This window comes from Nanorana parkeri, unplaced genomic scaffold (assembly GCF_000935625.1).
Source record: "Nanorana parkeri isolate BGI_ZX_2015 unplaced genomic scaffold, ASM93562v1 scaffold311, whole genome shotgun sequence".
NCBI classification, from domain to species: Eukaryota; Metazoa; Chordata; class Amphibia; order Anura; family Dicroglossidae; genus Nanorana; species Nanorana parkeri.
In genome coordinates, this window is record NW_017306579.1 from 453,085 (window position 1) to 478,657 (window position 25,573).

Here is a 25,573-nt window from a genome sequence, read left to right on the forward strand (position 1 = left end):
TACCCTGCTCTTAAGTCTTAGAAGTCGACCAATCACGGTCATCTACTAAGCTGGTCACATGGGACCGTAAAACCAATCTCTAATCGTCAGGTCATCGCTGCAGGCTCGTCTGAACAGCAGCAGCTGAAAACCATCAATGGGTAACCGGCATGAAAAAAAACAAAAAAAAACTCCTCAGTATCCACCACAGGCCACATTGCCAATTTTTTCTCATGCCGGTTACCCATTGATGGTTTTCAGCTGGTACTGTTCAGACGAGCCTGCAGCAATGACCTGACGATTAGAGATTGGTTTTACGGCCCCATGTGACCAGCTTAGTGGACGACTGTGATTGGTCGACTTCTAAGACTTAAGAGCAGGGTAGAGAGGAGTGGTCCTTAGGTTGTGATGAAGGGGGCGTTGCCTCTGAAACATGTTAACCCGTGTAATATTTGGGGGGCAGTATTAACATTAATACTCCAGCTCGTCTTTGTTCGTGATTTCGTTTACCCATCCTTGTTACATGCCTGTGTTCTACAGTTGTTTGTAAGTACAACACTAGCTGTGTGCCTTCTTTTTATTAAATACTGTTTTACACTATGGAGGCGCTACTTTTGCTTTTTGTTTTCCAGTTTGTCGGTTGCCCTGACCAGTGGGAGCTGCATCACTAGTGTTACTATTTTGTGTGCATACAAGTCGCTGGTGCTGGCGCCGATGTTTTTTTGCTTTACATCTGTGGTGCCATGACTGGACTTGTTAAGAAAGTGTATGAATGCTATTTTGGTTGTAAGACTGGCAATCAGGACAAGGCATGGGCTCCTGACATTTGTTGTGTAAGATGTGTTGTTAATCTGAGAGCTTGGCTCAGAGGAACTTAGAAGTCAATGCTGTTTGCTGTCCCTATGTTACGGTGAGAACAAAAGGATCACGTAAAGGACTGTTACTTCTATCTGACTAATGTCCCTGGTTTCTCTGCTAGAAATAAGAAATCAATTAAGTACCCCAATCTGCCTTCAGCCATGAGACCAGTGCCACATGATGACAGTCTGCCAATACTTTCAATTTTGCTCACCCCTAGTGACTAGGTTTTAATTGGCACCTTTCATTTATCAGACCGTTAGTGTAGTATAAGCCCATTTCAGTTCCAGATTGGCGTATGCTACAAAATTAAGAGTAATTACTGAAATGTGGCAATGCTGCATCAGACTGCTTGCCACAGGAAATTTGGAATGAGATTTGATGATGTCACTACTGTCACTACGCTCTGTGTTTTGTTGACCCTAACAACATCTATCACAAACCGACAAAGATTGGAAGACCGACAAACAACTCCATTTAAGATTCAAACCATCTGAACAAAACGCCAATGCTTCACCACATGTTCCTTCGTTTTTGGATGATATCTCCAAACACCAAACCTAATGGTGAGTTAAGAATGCACATCCATTTGATATATTTGCACAGATTCTGACCACCTTGTATTTTTCTCTTCTCCACGTCAGTCCGAACACGATATTCCCTCAAAGGATCCAGACATTGAATCTTCCCACTGGATACACATCCATCCGTCATGACCAGACCGCACGACAACAACAGCAGGAGATTCCCACCACCGTGCCCATTTTTACTCCATCACACGTGAGTGCCGGACATCACCATTTCCATATCACCGTACATTTATTGTACATTGATTCACTGTTTGTTATTCACCCGGTACTTCCCATCCACACTTTTGTGCCAGGTAGTGGTGCTCCTGCCTCTCTCTTTTTTGTTGTCCACCACCACACAATTTAGACACCTCAGTCTAATACTATAAGGAGCCGCACACCAGCCTCAACAAGGCATATTTATTCTGATTGTTGCATTGATGACATGATAACCTGAGTCACTTAAGCACCCACTACTCTTTGGCCCAGTTTCCATATGAAGGGCATCTCACCACTGTTGAATGTGTAAGGACAATTGACCTCTGTTGCATAAACATTAAACAAGTTTAACTTTAACAGAGCTAAAATATTACTGTGGAAGTGGGCTGTTTTACTCAATATATGTTATACACACATATATAGCAATGACAGTTTTTGCAGTGGTTTCTGTTTGGTTTCCGTGGGTGCATGATTTAACTCAGAATACAAGGGTAATTAGTCTACCTTCGTATGTTGAAAAGCAACACAATCCTCAATTAATATCTGACGTTCATTCAGCTCAATGCATAATATGGGAGTTGAGGGTGCATCTCCGATGTCAGAAACACTTCTTAAGCATCACTATTTTGAAACCTGTCGTTACAGAGCATTATAGAGAACGCTGAACTGTTGACATATGTAGCAGGTGAAGAGAGAGATTGAGTATTCACATTAAAAGAGAACTATGTGGTCAGTGTTTTTCCCCATAGTTCTCCTTAGGGTAACGGGAGGACACAAACTAGCGTCCTCCCGTTACCCTAAGATCAGTATACCGCGAGCTACAGCTCGCGGTATACTGAGACGCCGCAGCCGGAGTGGATCCCGACGTAGATGACGGCATCCGCCTAGCTGCGTGAGTAACAGCTGGCTCTGCCTATCTAGAGGCTCTCTGCCGTGACAGGATCGAGAGGTGAGAGAACCTGGTATGTGTTTGCTCACCTCCCGATGTACTGAGCCGACCTGTGACAGTCTCATTGTCACAGGTCGGCTAGAACTATGAGGTGAGTGGAAATCACTCATCTCATAGTTCTCCTTTAAGGGTTCAAGTATATTCTGATACCTACATTTTGACAACTAACAAATGGTATATACTTGTTGGCGTTGTTTGATTCCTCATCAGGGTGTGGTATCAGAGTTTTATCCAACACACATTGCTATATATATGTAGCAGGTGAAAAGAGAGATTGAGAATTCACACTAAGAGTCCAACTACATTCTTGGGTGACAAACTAGGACAACGCACCCAATATTTCCACTGATACTAGCATAAGGGGAGATCCAGGAAACATGCTTCTCCCTCTTCGCAAAGTATTCAGGGGAGGCCGAGACCAGGGATGCGTGATCAGGGAAGGCAGGTTGTTCAGAGCCTCACCTAGTATTATGAAGAAAAAAGGTGTCAGCTTCAAGTCTGAAGCTGACAGCTTTTTCTCCATTCAGATCTGTTAGTTACAAGTTACAAAACAGGGAAAGCCTCCCTGCTGTGTAACCTGTCATGGACGGAGCACTGCCTGTTAATTGCAGTCAGCGCTGCATCCAGGTTTTGACAGGTAGTTAGGTTACCCAACAGCGGGCTTCCCCACTGCTTGTGTAACCTAACTTGGTGGGGGCAAGAGCATCACAGCCTCTACTCTGTGTTAGAGGTGTGAGCTTTGTGGATGGCTTGGACCAATGGCAAAGCGCCATTGTTCCAAGCAGTCCAATCAAATAAAAGAGAAATAAAAAACTGAGGCCTCAGCAGTGACTCACCAGTGATGAGCAAGTTAGGGACAGGGATGCTCCTTTCTGTCTCCTCCCTTCCTCCTCCCCACACAGCTTGGTTACTGACCTGGGGCGGGGATTCGGTGGGATGAGGGCGGAGCTTCGGTGGGACGGGGCAGAGCTTCGGCGGGCTGCGGGATGCCTTACCCAGCACAGAAGGCACAGCACATCACTGGCCGGGGCTAGGTTTCCTTCACACCTAAGTTATATTCCCTCCATATCCTTGATACACGTTCTCATGGGAAGAATTCATTTTTATTTGCAGAAGGAAGGCTCACTCACATCCCCTTATCCTCACACACAAGTTGTTTAATATGGTGTTGCTAAGTCATGTATCACAGCATAAACTGACAGAAGAAAGGCCGAACTTTACTGTGAAATCCTTTAATATGTAAATAAAATACCAACATATTTCTTTTTCATAAGCAATGGTTTCTTCTACTGACACAGAAATACCCTTCTTCTGTCACAGAATCTCTCACATGCTATGCTTCTTAGCAGTATATTTCCAAAAGTGTAAGAATTTGAAAGTGAAAGATCCCCAGCATTCCCCCCAGGCAAGATAGTGAATATGGGTGACAACATTGTCACATACAATTTCTCAGTACAGCAGAAGAGATGCTCCTCTCCTCATGCCATCTCTCAACCAATTCCTCAGTTGACAGGACAGAGTCCCCTCACCCCAATTACAGAAGTGGTAAGTGGCTCTGACGCTTGGCCAGTCAGCATTCTGTAGCCAAGCTGCACAGAACAATCCAGAATGTGCCATCTGCAGATTTAGGGAGTATAGTAATCCCTGTAAAAGGGCTTTACACATAGGAAGTGATGTAACACACATTCAGTGATCAGAGGGAAGATCAGCCACTGGAAGTGTGCTGATCTCCCTCTGATTGAGGTACACAGTTCGCTGTGTTGGTCCTGGGACTTGCACGGGGGACAGAGGAGCTCGAGATAGCCAGCGGCAGGAGGGGGGCACACACTCCCCAGCTCTGTACAAGCAATTGGGTAGCTTTATAGGGGCGGCTCTATATATAGCTGGGGACTGTCATTTGAAGCAGAAAAAGCACTGAAACATTCCCTTTTAACGCCAATTAAATTTGTGATAGTCATCTTTAGTCTGTGGGGGGTGGGTAATGTTTGAATATTACATTTGTTTTTTAATTGACTCATGACCTAACCTAAGGAGTCTGTTATACAGAGTTGTTGTTTTTTTCATTTCCAATACCGAGTTACACAGATGACATAGTTATGGCATGAGAGTAAAAACTTGCTTTTGTTAGTGAACCCACTAAGTTAAAAGGTAACACCACTCTAATCTATCATAAGATTGATGGAGGAGGAGAGGTACTGTAATGTGTAAATTGTGCTTAACTAGTAATTCAGTTTATTTTATTTTTTATTGAGGAGTGTTATCAGCAATTGTTTACATTTTGTACACAACATACTTTAAATTTTTTTACACAGCATACTTGATCTGAAGAGGGATTTCTATCCAGGTTTAAAACAATGGCATTACAGGTCCATAGAATGTTTTCTTTAACCCCTCCAAAGAAACTAATATCCCTTCTTACAATATTTTCTTTTGTAGTAGAAGGTTATTAGAGGCCTGTGGCCTTCTCTGCGCTAACCCCTAACCACACATACTTGTAGAACAGTGAGAATCCTGTTTGTTTTCATACTCCCTCTCTGTTGCTAATTGATACTAATGAAACTTATATCTGAAGAGTACATAAGGAACATAGTGCTGCCAGGGCCGGATTTTCATTTTGGGCACCTATAGGCACAAATGGAAAACTGTTTAACCTGAGCCGACACCCTTCCTGCTGTGGGACCCCCAGCAGCTTTTACATATGCAGAGAAGGACCTAGGAGATGAGTAGGGCTGCACGTAATGCCTGTCAACATCAGACAGGCATTTTACAGGGCAGCCTTATGCAGTCGTGGGGTCCTTCCCTTGCATTTGCGGAAGCCAGCGGTTCCTGTAGGTGCCGCTGTTCTTGGAGCAGGAGGGTGCATTTTGTGCAGAATGCACCCTCTTTGCTATTGCTGGTATTGTATCTTGACACAACATCAGGAATTAGGCAGAGTAGCTACCTGCATGACACCCCTCTATGGAGGGCGCCTGTAGGCACATGCCCACTCTGCCTAATGGTAAATCCAGACCGGAGTGCTGCTGTGTTCAGTAAGGTTTATTCTGTTACAAGGTTGACGGCAAGTCAAGTTCAGAGGTTTGCATCTATGATATTCACATTAACCTGAAGTTTTGATCATTTTAAAAAGATCATTTGTAGTCAGGACACAGGACTGCAGCCTCCTACCAGCCTTATCTTGAACAACCTTAAAGTGTATGTAAAGGCAACACTTTTATTTCTACGCTTTGGATAAAGCGGGGATATCCATCCCTCTATTTGTCTTGGTGACCATTGCAACCAAAACAGAAAGTGGAAATCCAAAATTGTAACGTTTTCATGAGAACTAGAAGAGAGGAAAACTTCCAGTGGGGACAACTGTCTAAAATGGAAATTCTTCTCCTATTGGGGAAGTAAAGGGAGATCTCCCCAGCAAGATGCAGACAGCAAAAATAATGTGATAGGGTTTGAACCCTCCCCTACAAAAAAAAATAAAAAAAATATGCTCTTTATACACTTTAAGCTCAATTTACAGATTGCTTCTAAATGACTTCATGAATACTTGCATGCACATTAAGATAGTGTATTCTCTATGTCATTAGATTGGTGAAGTGTGGAACTTGGGAGTCGGTGGTCTGCAATTATGCATACCTAATATCCAGGAATTTCAGGATATCAGATTACTGATGTTATACTGTATATACTAGGGATGTTCAGATACCAGTTCAGATACCAGTGCAGATACTTGGCATTTTCACGAGAACTATCAGGGTTGCAGCAGTTAAAGCTGGTACCTAGCTCTGGTGCTCCAGCACTGTCCTGAAATCATTAGTCTGTATTGTTTTAAAAAAAACTGTCACATGACAATAAACAAAAATGTATCAGTACTTGTATCTGTGAGTACTTGGACAAGTATCAGTACTTCTACTTGAAAAAATGGTATCGGTGCATCCCTTATATATATTTATTTAAAAAAATCATGCATTAAAACAGGGATGTTCAGATCCCAGGCGCTCCGTGTGCTCCTTACAAATGATAGCTGCATCCTAAATTTAGAAATTTTCTCTAGTTTAGTCTTGGAGCTGGAAAAGTATCTGTACGTGTACTTGTACTTGTACCGAGTACATACTTGATATCTGAATATCCCTAGTATATACATTTGTAGTGCGGGGAGGACTAGTGTGCAAAATTAATTCTGGGAATGGGATGCAAACTAATTGCTGTAGAGAATATTGACACAGATTGCCAATTTCATGTTGACTGGAGAGTACCTTTGATAGAGTGGTCAGCAGCACTGTCACTAAATGCCAGGTCCACTCTGGGGGGAGTGTAGAGTCTTTGTGATAAACCAAAATGGCGCCAATACCTGGCACATGCGTAGTGGTGGCAAGAGGTGGGTGGGGTGTAGAGCCTTTGGGATAATCCAAAATGGTTCTTGCAGCAGGTGGATTTGTGTGAATTTAAGGCTGCTAACAGCATATGGAGTTGACAGCTCATCGCAGAGGCACCACTCATCACTGTACTTGCAAGCACCCTCCTTTTCCCTTTTGTATACAGCCCATTCAACAAACAGGCACACATTTGCTAGTCCTACTTATAAAAGCAAAAAGCATTGAACTTATGCACATTGAAAGTATGCAATTGACAAACCGCAGCAGTTAGTGATTTTAAAAATCTTACTCAGGGTTATCACAATAATATTACAAATAATTGCAACATATTTCAAATTACAGTATCTATTGTGCATGGTTTCAGCTTCTAAAAACATTTACAACTCAGCCTAGCTTGTGTCTAGGCTGAGTTGTGGAAATGAGACTGAGCCATGTCCTGCTCTTCTGTTGATTACTAGCATTCACTATGAGCACTGATCATGGGCCAATCTCTCAACCAAAACCTGATGAGCCAAGTTCCTCCTGAGATTTGTTGAAAAGCAGACTGAGTAGCTAGCTGATATCACCCCATTACTGCAACAAACATTCCTGAGATGCTACATAATGGTATGCTTATTGTAATATACAGTCACAAGACACTAGGGGGGACTTGAAATACAGAGTGGAGGATTTGCATAAGCATCCTGAGAAAAGGTCCTCAAACGTTCTAAGGAAAACCAGTACTTCATGGGTTATTTATAAAACTTCACACACAGTTGTGCATAGTGTTGAATGTCTTTTTGTGACACAAAAAGTAAACATTATAATGTATTGAGAAAACACATTGCGCCACCCCAAAACAGAGCACACCGGCACACATGCTTTATGCGTTTTATGCGCACCATAACGCACACGAGCGAAAGTGAACAAGCCCTGAGGAATGTTTTCTCTTGCCTGCATCATACTGATGACGCCATCTCAGCCTCAGGTCACTAAATGGAGCTCAAGGCATTTTTTTTAATGATAAAGTGAAAGCTTTTTACCTTATACAGTAAAAAAAGTGAAGCTTTTTAGCGTATGTTAAAATTACCCTAAACTCAGGAGTTAAACCTTAAAAATGCATTCAAGTACCTAGCTTATTTTTTCTATCACTTAGTTGTAGATCCTCAAATCATCTCTGATATTCACAGGGGCGTCCCGAGGCTGGGTGACACCCGGAGCGGTAACCGAGTGTCACCCCACCGAGACGTCACTGCGCATGTGCGTGACGTCACCACGCGTGTGCGCGATGACGTCATCGCGCACACGCGGCAGTATTCTGATACCTGCCAACGGCCATCTTGGTGATGGACGCCGGCAGAGAGAAGAGGGGACAGTCACACGGCGGGATAAGGTATGCCGCCGGGTCCCCTCCTCTCTCCTGATAATGTCGTGCGTTTGGTCCATGACCGAGCGCCCGACTTTTCAGAGGGGGGTGACACCAAAATGACTGTTAGTCATTTTGGTGTCACCCCTCCAATGGTGTCACCCCTTGTGACGCCACTGGATATTCATGCTAACACTGTCCTTCCTTTTGGAGGGTGGCTACTTTTGTTCCCCATGGTCCCTGTGTGTGTTGTAAAGTAGCCACCACTCCAAGCTCTCGTGTGATGGACTACAATCTCACATTTAGATTACTAATTTGTATTGAGATTGTAGTCCATCACTGGAGAAAGCTTGGAGCGGTGGTTACTTTTCAACACACACAGGGACCATGGGGAACAAAAGTAGCCATGCTCCAAAAGGTAGAGCAGTGTCAGCACAAATTCAGAGATGATTTAGGGATCTACAGCTGAGTAATACACAAATAAGATACATGTATGTTAATGTTTAGGGTATTTTAGTGGATTTGTAAGATGTAATGCCTGTTACGGAGTGGTCCACTGCATATGAGCCCCAGAATTTGATGGGTTAACAGTAAGATTTCATTCATACTTTTAGTTGGGTGATTTTTGTTTGGACCTTTGATGTTATTACTCTGAATGTGGATTACTCTGAATTGGATGAGATGTATTTTTTTTATTTTTGAGGGCTTTTTTGCGAAAGTATCTTTAGAGTTGATAAACTGTTCTTGTTCAGTTTCAGTTGTTTCCTATTTGTTCACTATTAATTTCAATAATCCATAGCGTTGCCAATGTGTGTAATACATATTATTTATCATCTATAACATAATATTGAAGTGCTGTGATTACAAACATGTTTAATGGTTTTGTTAACCCAAAGGATTTGTCAGTTCCCCACATGTATGATGGATTATTTTGGCATGGCAGTACAAAAGCATCTTATGTTAAATTGTCAGTTCCAGCTTGTTAGCCATACAGCATTTTAGTTGTCAGCTTTCATTTATTTACAATTCTTGTACTATTTTTATAAAGTACATCCCTATTCTATCTACCATTCTAAAGTAAGTCATGCATAAGCACCCCCACATTTTATGAATAAAATCACATGCTTCAATTACTTAAATATATATGTATTAGTAGTATTTGTACAGTAATACAATCAAGGTTTTTTTTGTACAAAGTCTTTATTTTGGCTTCAAATTAACATTGCATTGGAAAGATGTTATTATTTTAGTACATTTTGGTTCATTAAAAATAATTTTCTGCATGTTTTATTTATGGACTTTCCTGAATGTAGTGTATCTGTAAAATATAAAACAAGAATGTCAGGAAAGGTCACTATCATTTACATGTACATCCATAAGAATTCCCCACTCAGCCTCTCAAAATAGATTCGGTGGTGGGATAAGATTAGGAATAGACAAACTGACATTTTACAATATTAGAGGTGGTAGATCAGGAATGGGCAAATGCTCAAAACAACTAAAACGAAAATACAAAAGCTGCAAACTTATATAAAATATTGGTACCTGGAGGTACTTGCCCATACCTACAGCAGCTTTCAGTTCCCCTCCTCCTCCCAAATCCTTGACTGCTATAAAGCCCTTCAACATATATTTTTTTCTCTTATGATTGTGCAAAGCTCCAACAATTCCTGATAGTCAAAGTTTCTTCCACCTTTTAACAATTCATACATTTCTATTTGTCCAGCAATTAGATGGGCTCTCTCACTGGCCAACAGGAATGGAAGTGCTGAAGCTTTGAGCAATCAAAGGGCTATTCTCCATCATAAAGCAGAACTCCTGGCACATAACTAACAAATGATATGGAAAGTACATCAGGGTCCACACCTTGAATGAAGTACGCGACTAGATCACAAGGTCTCCTTGATGAGGAAAATGCGTTCATTTAGGTTTTTTAAAATTGATTCTATTTTACAGCTTTCTGGCATGTGACAATTTATGGTATCTACATTCCTTTTCACGATGACCAGTTGCTTACCCATTGCAAATGTAGTTCACAGCATGCAGCTCTAGCTTCATTGTGTTTGCATTATATATGGTCATGCTCTGCAACAGGCAAGAGTTTTGCATCATTTACCAATCCACTTCCTGCTTACCAACCTGTAAGACTGGGCTATGATCACTCTGCTGTCACCACCCAGAGTTCCAGCCCAAAAACTCTCATGGACCATCTATCTTCTCGTACATCACTCATGGCAGTTGTAGTTTTACATTTTTTTATAAAATAGTGGCAACATGTGAAAGCACAATATGTGAAGAGTACAGGCAGATCATTTCCTCACTTGCCTGGAGTTCAACTATAAAGATAATCCATTCCATTCTAAACCAGTAGCCAGTATTGCAGGATGCCATTTGCTTTCATCACAGTCTGAGGTGCCTGATTTATATACACATTCGTTCTTTAAAACTGGCTGTTGCTGTGTACAATTATCAGTAAGAAGTCAGATAGTACTGGGCCTCTTGCAATGCTAGACCCCACAGCAAGTGAACAGTGTGATAAGCCTCAGCTACTTAGACACTTAATGGAAGTAAGTTGCAGCTGTATTAATCAGCTGTATGACAGTAGACTGACAAATTCCCGATAGAGATTTCCTTTATCTTCCCTTCTATGGATGAGGTTTGGGTTTCTCACTGCCAGAGATTTGAAAAAAAATACGTGTTGCTTCAGTTTTCTAAACTATAATGCACTGCATGGCATTTGAACTATGGCCAGCAGGCTTGAGAGGGCCAATAAAGAGGCTTATGGATAAGCCAGTCCCTTCACTATAAAAAGGGCACAGAGGAGTCATATAGATCTATTTATAAACAATTTGCAGGGTCCTTTACCCTGTTAATGTCTGTGAATGTTCATTTTGGGCAAATAATGCCAAAAACATGTTCGTAATATATTTATTTCTACTTCAAATGTAGTTTGTTGTAATAATACATTATGGCCACTAGTTGGAGTGAAGGAGCTTAGGAAATAAATACTTTTTTCCTATGTATGACAAAAGGCCGTGCAAATTGTTTATAAATAGACGCCAGTGTGTGAAAGGTATTGTAGGGAAAAAATAGTAAAAGCTGTCAAACTGCATATGGAGATATTAGGGTCAGTTAGGAAAATTTACTTTAATTTGATTGCTAGCTTTTTGGGCAATAAACTACTTTCCTGCCTATAGTTTTTGTTTTTATAATAGGGGGATTTTGTCTCCCCCTTTTTTATTATGTGGTTAGTTTGAGGTCAGTGGACACTTTTAGCTGCTGTCACATCCATAGCAATTTGAAGTTTTTTTTGTGGCAAGGCTTCCCTTTAAAAAAAGTGGGCTTTTGTTTCAGAGGTGTTGTTTTGGGGTTATCAATTATTTGAAGTTTTTTTTTTCATTTTTGTTTGTTGGAAATGTTGTTAAGTATTTGTTAAAAGTGCTTTTTTTTCAAGTTTGGCATGCACAAAGTGCAGTAATCACTTGTTACTGACCATGTGTTCTTGGAGCTGCCTTTGTTCACAGTACACAGCTGCATTGTTCCAAAGAAAAGAAAAACAAAATGCAACAACAATGTGTGCCTAAACCATCTGAAATATCACTCACATTCATCCCCACTGTAAAAGAAAAAGTGAGGCATGCAGTGGTTAGGCCTTTTATCCCTGATTTACCTGTACCTGCCAGTATCTTCATTGTTATAGTAAAAACCCTGCCTGTGCTCTTGTCTATAGTAAATTTGGGTCTAACATTGCTCAATAAAACTCTCCTGCTGCTGACCAATTTTACACTACTGTGTTATCTGTGGTCTCTTAACTCTTGTAGTAAAACCCCTGTCTGTATTTTCCATCTGTAGTACATTTCGTCCAATTCTCCCTCAATAACCTACCTGGCGGTATGATTCTTTTGATTTTCGTTATTTTTTTCGGCGCAATTTTTTTTGTTATTTAATTTTTTCGTTTTTTTCGAATTTCCCGCCGGTTCCGCCCCCGTGCGACGCGTACACTCGCAAGGGACGGAACCCGGAAGACAGATGCCGGCGCCGGCCGGAGGACACCGCACGGTTCGAGGGACAAGGTAAGTAAATACAGTGGCATATTCCCGAGTGTAGCTCAGGGTATGGAGAAGTAACCCCGAGCTACACTCGGGAATACCGCCAAGGAGGTTAAACATGTTTTTTTCTGCTGCATCATCTACAGTCTCCTATTTCTTAATGAGTGTTTGATAGAAAATGGCCAGTGGCGGGGCAGTTTTGCATCAGCAAAAACAGGGACAGCCTTAGCGAATGGTACTCACCACTAAGTTTAGGTTTGCTAAATTTTAGGGATGCACAGATACTTTTCGAGTACCAGTGCAGATACTTGCCATTTTCATGAGAACTACCGGGGTTGCAGCGGTTGCAGTTGGGACCTGGCTCTGGCCCTCCACCACTGTCCTGAAATCATTAGTCTGTATTGTTTTAGAAAAACTGTCACATGACAATAAACAAAAATGTATCAGTACTCGTACTTGTAAGTACTCGGCAAGTACCAGTACTCGTACTCGTACTCGCAAAACTGGTATATCACTTTATTTATATTTATAAAAACAAAATCGTACATTAAAACAGAGATGTACAAATCCCAGGAGCTCCGTGTGCTCCTTACAAATGACAGCTGCCTCCTAACTTTTTAATTTTTCTCTAGTGTAGTCTTGGAGCTCAAAAGTATCAGTACATGTACTCGTACTTGTACCGAGTACTGTACTTGGTATCTGTGCAACCCTACTAAATTTCAAACAGGATTTGCCAAATATTCTGCAAATTGAACCCAGGCAGATTCACTCATTCCTATCCGCTTCTACACAATATGCCTATTGCAAGCCATGTGTTTAGTTTTTATATGCCAGAGCGCAGATCAGTTACTGTCAGGATCCAGAGCACCCCCAGGTGGCGCTGGAACCAGGTCCTGTAGTTCCTGTGCTCGCCTGCGCGTGTCTACAGCAGCCAGGAACTGTCAGGAACCTGCAGCTCCAGTACTCACTTGCGGGTGTGCCTCAGCTGTGACTGATCATCCCATCACCTGGTGTTTCCTGGGAGGGTATTTAAGCCCTCCCTGCAGTCGGGAAGCTGGCTCAGTATTGCGTCGCCTGCATCTGTCTGATTCCCATGTCCTAAAACCCTGCTACCTGAACCCTGCTACCTGAACCCTACTTCCTATCTGCAACCCTGTCACCAACCCGGCTTGTTACCAGACTACTCTCCTTGAATTCTGTTCCTGTACCGCGCTGCCCTCCTGTCACCGACCCGGCTTGTTACCCGACCATTCTCCTTGAATCCTGTTCCTGTACCGCGCGACCCTCCTGTTAACGACCCGGCTTGTACCTGACCACTCTCCTTGTATCCTAAGGCCTGCCGTATATCTGCAGGCCTGTTACCCCTCCTTGTTACTATTCCCCCTGGCTGTAGGTGTGTGTTTGTCCCAACGGTGGGTTTGTTACTTCACTGCTAAACCTGTGGGGGGTTGAGGGGGTTTGTAGTTTTGCAACAAATAAACTGTGTGCATAGAACCCTATCCTGTGTGGGCATATTAATTTGGTCATCCTGCGTGGGTACCTACATGTGGTGTGAGGACGCCTGTGCATGGTACCCTGACAGTTACATTGCTACCTCTTTCTTTTTCTGTACATGTTTTCATCTTTGATGTATCAAATATATGTGTGTATCATGACATCTTCATACTTGAACTGACAAGTACAAATTGTTATTCCTGACAGCTCCAAGTTAGCACATGAATGGGTAGATTCTGCCTCCTCTACCCCCATAGGACCATATGGCAATACATTTTAAAAAAGACTCCCCCTAATGACCAGTCTTTACAAAAGTGGGTGGCACTTACAAACAGAATTTTTTTTTCAACATCACTGGTGGCACAAATCAGAACATAGATACTGCAGGACAGAAACATCTACACTGTCAATGCCAAGGTCTTTTACCAGAAAAAGACATAATTCCTGATACCGTTATGCAAAGAGGATCTAGAACACCTTTACAACATTGTCACTCTATGCCAAAGTTCCTGACATCACCCAAGGCCTCAAGCAGATGGATGCTGGTCATGTCCTAACAAAGCCCTTCTGCACAAAAAGGTTTATAAAAAACTGCTTCTTGGAAGCAACAAACAAAAAAGAATCAGATAATTAACAAGCAGCTTCCCTGATGAAGCAGTTACTGCAGGAAACTTTATGCTATATAATAAGACCAGGTTCTTCCCCAGAATTCTTTCAACCCTTGCCGGTACGCCAGGTTCCAATGCCTTTTGCGCAGCAATAGGAGTCCAGCCAGTTGCTCAAACAAACGAGCTTCTGATAATGCTAGTACAGGTTCATTCGAAGAGTTGGCAATGGAAGAAATCTGATTTCACTTTGGATCACCCATCCCTAAAATCCATCAGTGAAGCTCTTGATTGGGAAGATTCAGTGCAGAAAAAGAGGAAATTCTTTAAACACATGAGAAAGTTAGTCTAGTTACTCTTCAGTCAATAGATGAATTAAAATAAATCATAATGGATTAAAGGAGCAGGGGAAGAAAAAAACTATTTTTTTCCAAGTTATATCCACTAAGCATGGGCGAGGTTAAAAATCTTAAAACTTCTTCTCTGGGGGATGCTGCCTTGATGAGGCTGGCAAGACAATTTACACTTACCCTCGACAACACAGTATCTTTTAGAGATGTGCTGTTGGATGGATTGATCACAATATGCAGAAAATCTATTTAACTGCTGGCATGGCATGTAAACTCACTGTAGCTCTGTCTATACAGCCTTGGAGTTATGGTCAGACAAAGGGAATTCAGCCATGTCCACTGACCTGAGTAAGTTTGAGGTCATAACAGCACTAGTAGAGTTCAAGCTAACGTCAGCCTTAATGGCAGAAGCCTCAGAAATATTATCTACTCAGTGACCAGAACAATACTGTGGGCCATTACAGCCAAACAGATGTGGTTAGCTCAGTCCATTGGTGGCAGATTCAACTTCAAAGCAAGGTTGGTTCTAAATCCTGTTTGCGGAAACAAGTTGAACCTTTCTACTGCAAAGCCAACTGGTGGGAAGTCAGGACTCATTTCACAAGACAGACATTTTCCCAGGCAGAAGAAACCTCAGTTTATGCACTCTGCACAATATCACGAGAAAGAGGTGCAGACCTATAGATGAGGAAGGAAATATTGCAGATCCTGGAGGTCCACCTTCACCGCGGCCCAAGACTCTCAAAAATCTTTTGAGGGTTTCCCTACCCAGTTTGCCAGGTTGGGACCAGGTCATCTGTGGCAGTTCTAGTCCAGACAACATGCAGTATCTGTGGGTGCTGAAGACCATTTCAATAGGTCATGCATGGGACTTTCGCAAGGGCCCTCAGCTGATGTTTATTCCCACTAAGGTATCGCTATTTCAAGAAAAGTGCACAATTCTTTATCAATACATCAATGCCTTGCTTATGCAAAAAGCCACAATTAAAGTTACCAAAATTGAATGCATCAAAGACAAATAGTCTCCCTTCTTTATGATCCAGAAGAAAACGGGAGACCAGAGACTGGTGATAGATCTAACAGTCCCTACAAAATCTATTTGGGCACTTTAAGATGCAATCCTTACAAACAATCCAACACTCTGTGCAATCAGCAGACTGGCTTATTTAGACAGATTTAAAAGACACTTAGAGTTAAGAGACGCATCTTATCCCATCGGGATCTAGTGCTCAAGAACCTGGCACACTTTGGATGGATATTAAATCCAGAAAGCCTGCGCAGAGTCTAATGTTTTTGGGAGCTCTTTTGGATACCTCCCAGAATACTATTTTACTTCCCTGAAAAAAAAATAGTATACATCCAGGGGGTTCAGATTGTCCAAGCAGACTACTTGTTGAGGTCCTAAATAGACAACAATGAATAGTTTCTCTCTCAGTGATTGTTCAAAAAGATGGTCACAGAGATCACTCCAGGGGTGGAGCTATTTGCCTCTTGCACCTATCACAAACCTCTGAAGCTTGGGAACAGGTGTGGACGCACTAATGTGCAAATGGGGCTTCAAGTCGGCATATGCATTCCCACCAGTTGTAAAGATCCAATAGGCAACCCATAAACTGATAATTGAATTCTTACATCTCAATCTGATTAGAAATTATTTCCAAAATAGGATTTTCCTCTAATTCTGGACTTTTTAGCCTCAGACCAGTTCAATGCAGATATTACCAGAGCAGTCTGGCATGTTTTTTAAAAGTAACTTTTCTAGTAGCGATTATGTCAGCAAAAAGAGTTTCAGAGATGGCTGCCTTAGTAGGGAAATAACTATGTGTCACCTTTTTCTGGACAAGGTTGTACTCATCCCAATGCTAGGGTTTACATCTAAGGTTTCATTGTTTCATCCTAAACAAGGAACAGTTCTGCTGATTTTGAATGGTACAGGGGGTTAACAAGTCAGTTAGCTTGACGTCAGTCAAACCCTGAAAACTTAAGCTGGCCATACACTGTTATATATTTTTCATTTAACCTGTGGACTGAACGAAAAAAATATAACAGATTCCTCTATCCACGCTAAGTGTGGCTGGATAAATCTCCTGCTGGGCTATTGTATTCTGACAGCAGCGAGTATGCCGCTGTCAAAATACCCAATTGGCTGCTGTTGCAGTTTTCCTGAAAATTTCCCGGCATGCTTCTTTGATTATTTGATTGAGTGATGCCAGATAGAAGGGTTGCAGCAGGGCCACCCACTGAATGAATTTCGGCCGGTTCATCAATTACACAACAGCTGCATTCAGAGCATTAGATTTCCTGTTTGTCATCTCCTTAGGGAAGAACACATGAAAATAGGCCTCATATAGAGTTATTGCAAATTGTATGGTGAAAACCATATTCACGGCATATAGGGAAAAGGGCTTGATACCATACAAGGGAGTCACAGTGCATTTGATCAAGAGCTTGTCAACATCCTGGGCAACAGCCTCCCGAGTTTCCCTGGATATGATTTGCAAAGAAGCAACACATTTATTTCACATTACTGTGTTATGCCCGCTTCTTTAACCATGGTTAAATTTGGCTATGAAATTATTTCGAAAACTTTCAATGTTAATGAATAGAATTAAATAATTAATTAATTAATTCCCTACCTGGTTAGTCTAGTTATTTCCCATTTGTGTGTTCTGACATTGACCTGTCAGTAAATTGATAAATTGTATTTAAATACTTAAGATAATTTTCCTTTTCTGACAGCACATAAGCCATTTTCATGGAGGCTAGTTACAGAATGCCGTGGGCTTGCCAGGTTCAAAATGTATTGGCATATGGTCCTAGGGGGGTATAGGAGAGTAAAGTCTAACCATTTGTGTGCTGACATGGTGCTTGTCAGGAAAGAAAATACTGCAAGTATTTAAATAATATTTTCCAATTTCCCATACTGGTATAAGGCTAATGGCAAACCAGATATTCATCAGTACATAAATACATACTTCCTACTGGTAACAAAAATGCAAGATTTGCAGAGGTGTCATCAGTAAATGCACCTGAGAAAACAGAGGGTTTCCTCCAACACCCTCTGTTTACATCAGACGCTACTGCTATAACTGGTTAACCTCAGAGCATACACTTTCCTGCTTATCCCTGTGGCTCTGCCAGCCTGCAACTGTCATTTAGCACCATCAAAATAGTTCCATAAGTGTCTCTGTTAGTAAATGACAGTAGAAGGAAAGGGAAAGAGCTGTGATGCCAGACCAAGAAGTTGAGTCAGGGTGTGGGGAATGACATTATTATGGCATGGCAGCACATGGTCAAGGAAGTGGGCTATCAATACTCGCAGTGATAGGTTCAACTTTACTTCCCATCTTCAGTTGATGAGAAACCTGCAGGGAAAGTCAGTGCTAGATACACAACAATGTATTTCCAAATGAAATCGGCAAACATGGAGTTCTGTTCAATATTTTGCAATTGCAATCTTACTTTGCAATTATATGCACACATAGTTTTGCACGTACTCAAATGTGTATGTATTATTTTTTATGTTGCTTTAAATACATAAACATACACATTATAAGTCTGTATATTCATGGGGTTATTTATGATGGTACTAATGCATTATGATCTAAACAGCACATTGTAAGGAATTAACTTTTTCTGTTAAAACTGAATTTGGCAGTTTCCAAATTTTCAGAAGATTATGAAACATTCAAGTTACAAAAAAACTTTATGGCGCAGAAGATGTCTCTTTTTTTGCCCGCTAAAGAAACACAACAAGCTTTTTTCAACATATTTTGTATCATCCATGATTATATATCATGTATTGATTTTATAATATAAAAGAATAATACAAATCTATCATCTGTATTTTGTTTCAATATTTTTCTAGTTTACAAATTGACAAATAAATGATACAAACTTTTCATCAAAGTATGATGCATTAATATAAAGCTTAAAAATACAATGGACCTTATTTATAAACAACAAATTACTTGAAAACGGAGTTGCTGCCCATAGCAACCAGAGTATACCTACTTTACCAAAGTCCACACCGGTTAATGTAATCTTATTTTTGTATCATCCAAATGCATCCAGATTTAGCAAGGTTTATACAAAACGTATGGCTGGATTTGCAGCCTCTTGTCACATGATTATGTGCTGTGCTCCTAGTACACAAGTATGATTGTGCTACTTTGGTTTGCTGCCAGATGAAATCTATATATAGTTGTGCTGCAGGCTGGAGTAGGTGTTACCTAGCCATCTGAATGGTAGCAGAGGGAGGAGTACAGACAATGAAAGACCAGATGGAGTGTGGAGGTGGCCATGAGATGACATTTTTGTGGTGACAAGGGGAGGCTCTGATATTCAGAGTGCATTATCCATATGCCTGGGTGAAGTAGAATCCCCGCTGGATAGGTAGGCTCAGGTTCCTCCATGCAGTTCAATTATACTTTTTCATTTTAACCATGGTATACCTTTAAAGCAGCTAGTTGGTATGGGCAAACAACCTAATGTCCACAGTTTTTCATAAATGAATTCCACTACGACAGTATGACCATCACTGATAGTGGCACATAATTAGATATACATTCTTTACTCCATTATTTATCTTTGCCGAGGCATACATTTCTTTCCTGCTGGATTCGTTTATAACAATGAGCTCTATCATGTTCCACAACACTGTTTATAGGAAAATAAAATAGTGCACCGATATTGACAGTTATAGAAATATGAAACAATGTGACCTTTCCACCAATCAGAGCCTTAGTATAAGGCTGAATAGCGAAATAAGTGACTTTGTAAATAGCATGGCTATCTTACTCCATTATGCACGTGCTAGCTTTTAAAGTATATACTGTACCCAGTAACAAATGTTAATTTTTTTTTCTGCTTGCAGTGGAAATATGCCTACAGTTCTGTATGACTATTCAAAGAATGACAGCCCAGACAAATCAATGTATGTGTTTCCAGATGCCCCATTGTTTTATTTTTATTTGGATTTCCTGGGTTCATTATTTCCTATTGGGCTCCCAGAATACAATAAGAGTATCACAAGCACAATGGAACAAGCTTCTAAATGCCATATACACAGTTCACAGTTTTGTAATTCTGCATTTCAATATCAAATTTGCCAGAAAGGTAGATTTGGGAAATGTAAGGATTTTTTTTATTACAGTTATTTAGTTAACTGTAAATGTCAGTTATTTTATAGATGGCATTATGTGTCATCTAGTCCATGTACACAATTCTATAGTGTAGTCCATAAATATTCATTTCTACTAATGGTAGTATTACTATATTTCTAAATGCTGGTAAATACTGGCCAGTTACAATGAAGTTACTGTTTGCACACATGAGTTTTGATTGAAACTTTTCATGCACTGTTGTGAGATTCCAGGGATCCATACATGGGACATGTTTGGACACGGGAAGCAAAATGCTAGCCTGCAAGTAAAATCCAGAACAACCACCTACTTGAAACTTTTTGATTGGCTAAGATGTATATTATACCAAATCATGTAGGTAGTAAAAATGTTAAAACTGACAAACAATGCAGAGTCAGACAGATTAGATTAGACATGCCCTTTTTGGTCCTTGTAAGTGTTCATAATGGAAAACATTCAATTTTTTACACCTGAAACTCTTGCTGTATTAGCAATTCTTCAGAGAGAGCAGGCACTGAAGTTCCACTAAGACCTGATAGCACAGGTGAGGTGGAAGGAGTGTGGACTGTGAGCATGGATAAGGAAGGAGAAAAGGTTGGGGGCATGGTTGAAGACTGACATGCCAGACTGGAGAAAAAAGGAGAACGAGGATATTTTACACAGGTTTGTCCTGACATAATAGTTGGCATTCGAGGTGGAACAGCCCTTATCCCTGGCTGTGCAACAGATGTGATAAGAGGAGGTGGGAAAACAAAAGGTTTCTTTTGTTTCTGTACATTTCTGTTCATATTTTCATCTTTTAGCCTGCCGATGTCACAAAAAACAGAGGAAAGAGTCTGAAACCTGGGCTCCCAACTAAGCAGGTAATCCCAGTTATAGCTTCCTCTCAGGTCCTCATCAGAAGCTACTAAAGATGCCAGAGAACCATACCTAGAATCATATGACATGGGGACATAAATATAGTCTTGATTGACATCTTGCAATGTGTTTTTATCTTTTGCATTTGTGTCATTGCTATGGTGGGTTGTTGGCAGTTCGGTTTTTTTGCAGGTATAATGTACTTGGCCCTCTCCATTTCCATTTTCCTCTTTCAGGATCTCAACACTTTCATTCCTTTCTGGCCCAATCACCACATCTGTTTCACCGGACTCACATGAAAGCAGATCAGACTCTCTTGGAATTCCAGAGTCTGGAACTCGTGAACCACTTTCACTCAGGACAGAGCCAGATTCTTTTCTAATAGGGTATTCATTGATCATCTTTATTTCTTCATCTTCAGCAGTTTCCCCTTCTGTGGAGCCATGACCACTTGAGTCTGAATTCCTGCATTTGTTCCCAGTGTCTTTCTTTTCTCTGATGCCAACTAACCCTAACCACTCAGATGTGTCTGGAGCTATGCCGTTCTTAATATTTTCATATTTTTGACATTCATCAGGCATGCAGTCCTTAACATTTGAACTGGGAAGTGCAGGGATGGCAGCTTCTTTTATCCCACAATCATTTACTACATCTTTGTGCTTATATCTTAGAATAATTCCAATAAGGCTTATTGCCAGCAGCAAGAAAACCACAAATGAAATGCTGAAACTAATGGAAAGTATGTTTGCGGACATGCTGAAGTAGCCCTCTAGTGCTGTTGAAATGTTAACTCGAACAGTACAAGTTGATGACTTTGAGTCTAGCGTTGGGCTTTGAGCTTTTACTACAAACTCCATAATGTCATAATTTTTCTTAGTGTTACTTCTCATTCTATGAACACTTCTGGTTAGATATATAAATCCACTGGTAACATTAACAGAAAAAAACTGTGAGGGCTTTTCAAGTGAATATTGGATGACACCATCATCTCCTTCATCCTTGTCAGAAGCTCCCACCATACCAACAATTTCTCCAGGTTTATTTTCCTGAGGCAAGTCAAATAAATATTGATCTTCATGAAACACAGGTGGAAACTCATCCTGTCCCTTAATGTCCACATACACCAGAATACAAGCTGTAGATTCACTTTTATCTTTTACCTGAACTATAAGGCAATATCTCTTCTGTGACTCAAAGTCAACTTTATACTTGGTATAAATATCCCCAGTTAATGAGTCTATGAAAAATGAATCTTGGCCTTTGGGTTCGTTTGGGCAAGTTGAAGGAATAGAGTAACTCAAGACACCAAATGGTCCGGAATCTAAGTCAATGGCATTAGCTGTACACACTGGTGTAAAAGGGGGCATGTTTTCATGCAGACTGCAGCTTAAACTGTTGAACAGAAATTTTGGAGTGAAGTCATTATCATCCAGTACATTTATATAGAGTTTTGAAAAGGCATCATATTTTCCATTTCCCCAGCCATCAGCGACTTTTATAATTAAAGTATAGATCATTGCAGCCTCATAATCCAGATGATGTACTAATGTGACAGTACCATTTCCTGGATCTATTGAGAAAAATCCTTCATCGTTACCAGATGCTATGCTGTAAAAAACTTCTGCATTCTCTCCACTGTCAAAATCATTGGCTGAAATGGCAATCACTTCACTATTTATGGGATGGCTTTCTCGGATGCTAACATGGTATTCACTGTTCTGCAGTATGGGAGGATTGTCATTTGAATCAAGAATGGATACCAGAACAGTGGCGCTGGAACTTAAAATAGGGACTCCTCGATCCGAGGCAATTAAAAGTAGCCTATGGTTTCTCTTGGTTTCATAGTCTAAAATCCCATTTATAGCTAGTTTTCCAGTAACAACAAAAGGAGGCTGGGAAAGAATTCCAACACTTTCCACAACAAACATATTTCTTAAATTTTCACCAGCAATAGTAAAGTCAATGTATCCATTTTCATGGGTCCAGTCCAAATCGGTGGCTGTGAAAGTGAGAATGGTTTCCCCAATTGATGTATTTTCACTTACAGAGATCTGGTAGACCTCTTCTGAAAATATTGGTGCATTGTTATTGGTATCATGAACCTGCAGCTCAATAACTGCAGTTGAAGTTAGAACTGAGAAACCATTGTCCTTAGCTTCTACCAGAATAGGAATCACTGTATTCTTTTCTTTAATTTCCACTGGAGTATCAGTGTGTACTGAACCTGAAAAAGATAAATATTAGGTTAATAACTGTCATTAAATTCAGCATATTTGTCTTACAGATTCTTCAGTTCAGTAAGTCATAACAGCAGATCAAGAAAGCTGAGTTTAAAGACTGGGCACAGGATTTCCAATAGCCTGCTTATCTAGAGAAAAGGATTGACTTAGATGGGTGTAGATAATACCCTAAAGTGATATTGAAGTCAAAAGGTTTTAAAGTCAAAAAGCTATTTCCAATGCTGATTAAATCACTTACAATGGATATTGCTCCCTAATGTTTAAAAGTTTTCATTTCCTGCAGGATCAGCTGGTTCCCTGAGCACTGGCCCTGATATCCAATTTTAGGGTGGCTCCTTTTTCTTGTAGGGTCCTAAGGAGTCACCCTCGTGTGTGCTAGTAAACAGTGTGTGTCTCCACAAACACACAGGCAGAGCAAGGCAAGACACTCCCCTGCTACCTGCTCCCTTCTTTGTTGAGGCTTACCAAAGATTGGTTCTGCACACAAATGTGGGCTGGGTTGACTTATATTGTACGTCAACTGCTACCATCTGGTATTCACTGCACAACAGTTGTATAAATAACCCACAAGCTGACTATAATAAATTCTAAAGTCTTATCCTAAGGAATACCTAGCAGTACATGTTCTCCCCATTTCCCAGTAGCAGCCTGTTTGTAAATCACAGCATTCCATATAACTTATTAATTATTTCACCCTTGACACAGTGAAGTGATCTGGAAAATATGCATACTTAGCAGTCCTTGAGGTCTGTGGTTGAAAAAAACTGGACCAACCATCAAATGTGTACTCCAAAAGCGGTTGTAATGGAAATGCGCTGCAATATTTGCTACATTCAGTAACAGGAAAATTAACCATTAACACTCCTAGTAGTCTTGACTCATATTATTCAAAATTTGTACTGATGAGGCAAAGCACCATTTCCACCCCAACGCTTAAATCCATAAAAATAAGCAAGAAGAATTTCTATTTAGGGAATAAAACAGTAGCAGACTCTGTGTGATCAGAATCCCTTTACACTAAAAAATATTTGTGTGGGTATGCCTTGCACAGGGTACTATTTTCTAACAGTAAAGTAGGAAGAAGTAGCTAGTGTTTGTAATGATAATTTTGGCTCATGACTATTAACCTGAGATTAGTTTGCACAAATGAAAAAATATTTGTAGTTTATTTTAAATTTGTTTAAAAAAACATAAAAACATTTGTCAGACAAGATTGTCTTGTAAATAAATAAAGCATTATTTGTAAAACCTTACAGTACCTGATAAAAACATTAGCTGTTCTTTGACTCAAACGTGTGCAACATGAGCAAAATGTAAATTTGTTTACATACCAGTGGTTGGATTAATTACAAATCCTTTATGTGGAGAAATAATTCTGTACGAAACAGGCCCATAGATCTCAGAATCTCGGTCTGTGGCAGATACAGATATGATAAATGTATTGGACCCAGTCAATTCAGGTACAGTTACCTTTAGGGAAAAACAAATCAAAAAGAGGAAAGTCAAAAAGGCTCTAAATTGTCACAATTGACCATTTTGTTTTGGATTCTGGAAAGAAAGTAAATGTGACACCAAAAACAATATACAGAGTTCCACCAGTATTTTCATTGCTGATCTATGCAAGGTATTACAAGATTTCTCAATGGTTCCAGAATTCAGATGTACTTTCTTTATTAAAGCCCTCAATTGGCGATGTGGATTTACATAGCATCATATCCTGGGCAATCTCGTGATGCAGCAGAACTGGGTGTAATTTAAGACTAATAGAAGCAAGGCTTCACACAATATCACTATCTGTGTTGGCTTGTGGTGGAGCAGCAGCTGACATGCCATTGTAAATATACCCAGTTTTCCGCATACTTTCATAAGTTTGATTGACTCTGTACTTATTTGTATAATTTTTTTTCTTCTTTTGCCTTAAGAATCCATCAATATATATGATATCTGATATATGCGTACAAGGGCTAAAACTGAACTCTTTGTTAATGTTTTATCAAACAGGCTTCACATCCAAATGTACCAGAAATGAAAATATCATTATTGTCTTCATGTTAAAGCTTATGTTGAGTCCACAAACTTCCCCTTTATAAGATAAACTAAGTTACACCAGTCAGAGGATGCAGAAGAACCCCTAGCCTTTTGGCTACCTAAAATACAAGTACTCGCAATTGCGGGGGTATGCTGTTCCAAACCGGCCCTCAGATAGAATCCCCTCTCCTTTTTTTGAATTTGGTGGTCTTAGTTTTATAAATATGAGGTGAAAACACAAATCTTTCTTATCGCTTATTCCTTCTGTCACATCTTACTTAGCAAGTTTTAAAGACCACTTGTATCACTGTCTCCACCTATAGTTTTTAATTACAAAATTGATCTTGCACAGCTGGTGGCTTGTTGAATATATATAACTAAAGGAGCCGCTACCTCGTAGAAGTATGCAGTGCAAACTGTAAAATAAGAAGAGCAAACAATGTTACTGTTGCATATAGATCTTGAAGTTGTTGACATCAAATTATATGTTTGAATCAGCAGTGTGTGCAATACCATGTA

At 40.4% G+C, this 25,573-nt stretch overlaps 1 protein-coding gene across 1 annotated transcript in view; it reads right to left on the reverse strand.

Annotated features, from left to right (window-relative positions):
* Positions 1–19,799: 19,799 nt before the first annotated feature.
* DCHS2 (dachsous cadherin-related 2) overlaps positions 19,800–25,573 on the reverse strand; it is a 242,221-nt gene continuing 236,447 nt past the window's right edge. Inside the window, 2 exon segments of the mRNA XM_018557926.1 lie at positions 19,800–23,010; positions 24,358–24,496. Of these exon segments, the coding sequence (XP_018413428.1) occupies positions 20,393–23,010; positions 24,358–24,496 (2,757 nt within the window). The 3' untranslated portion in view covers positions 19,800–20,392.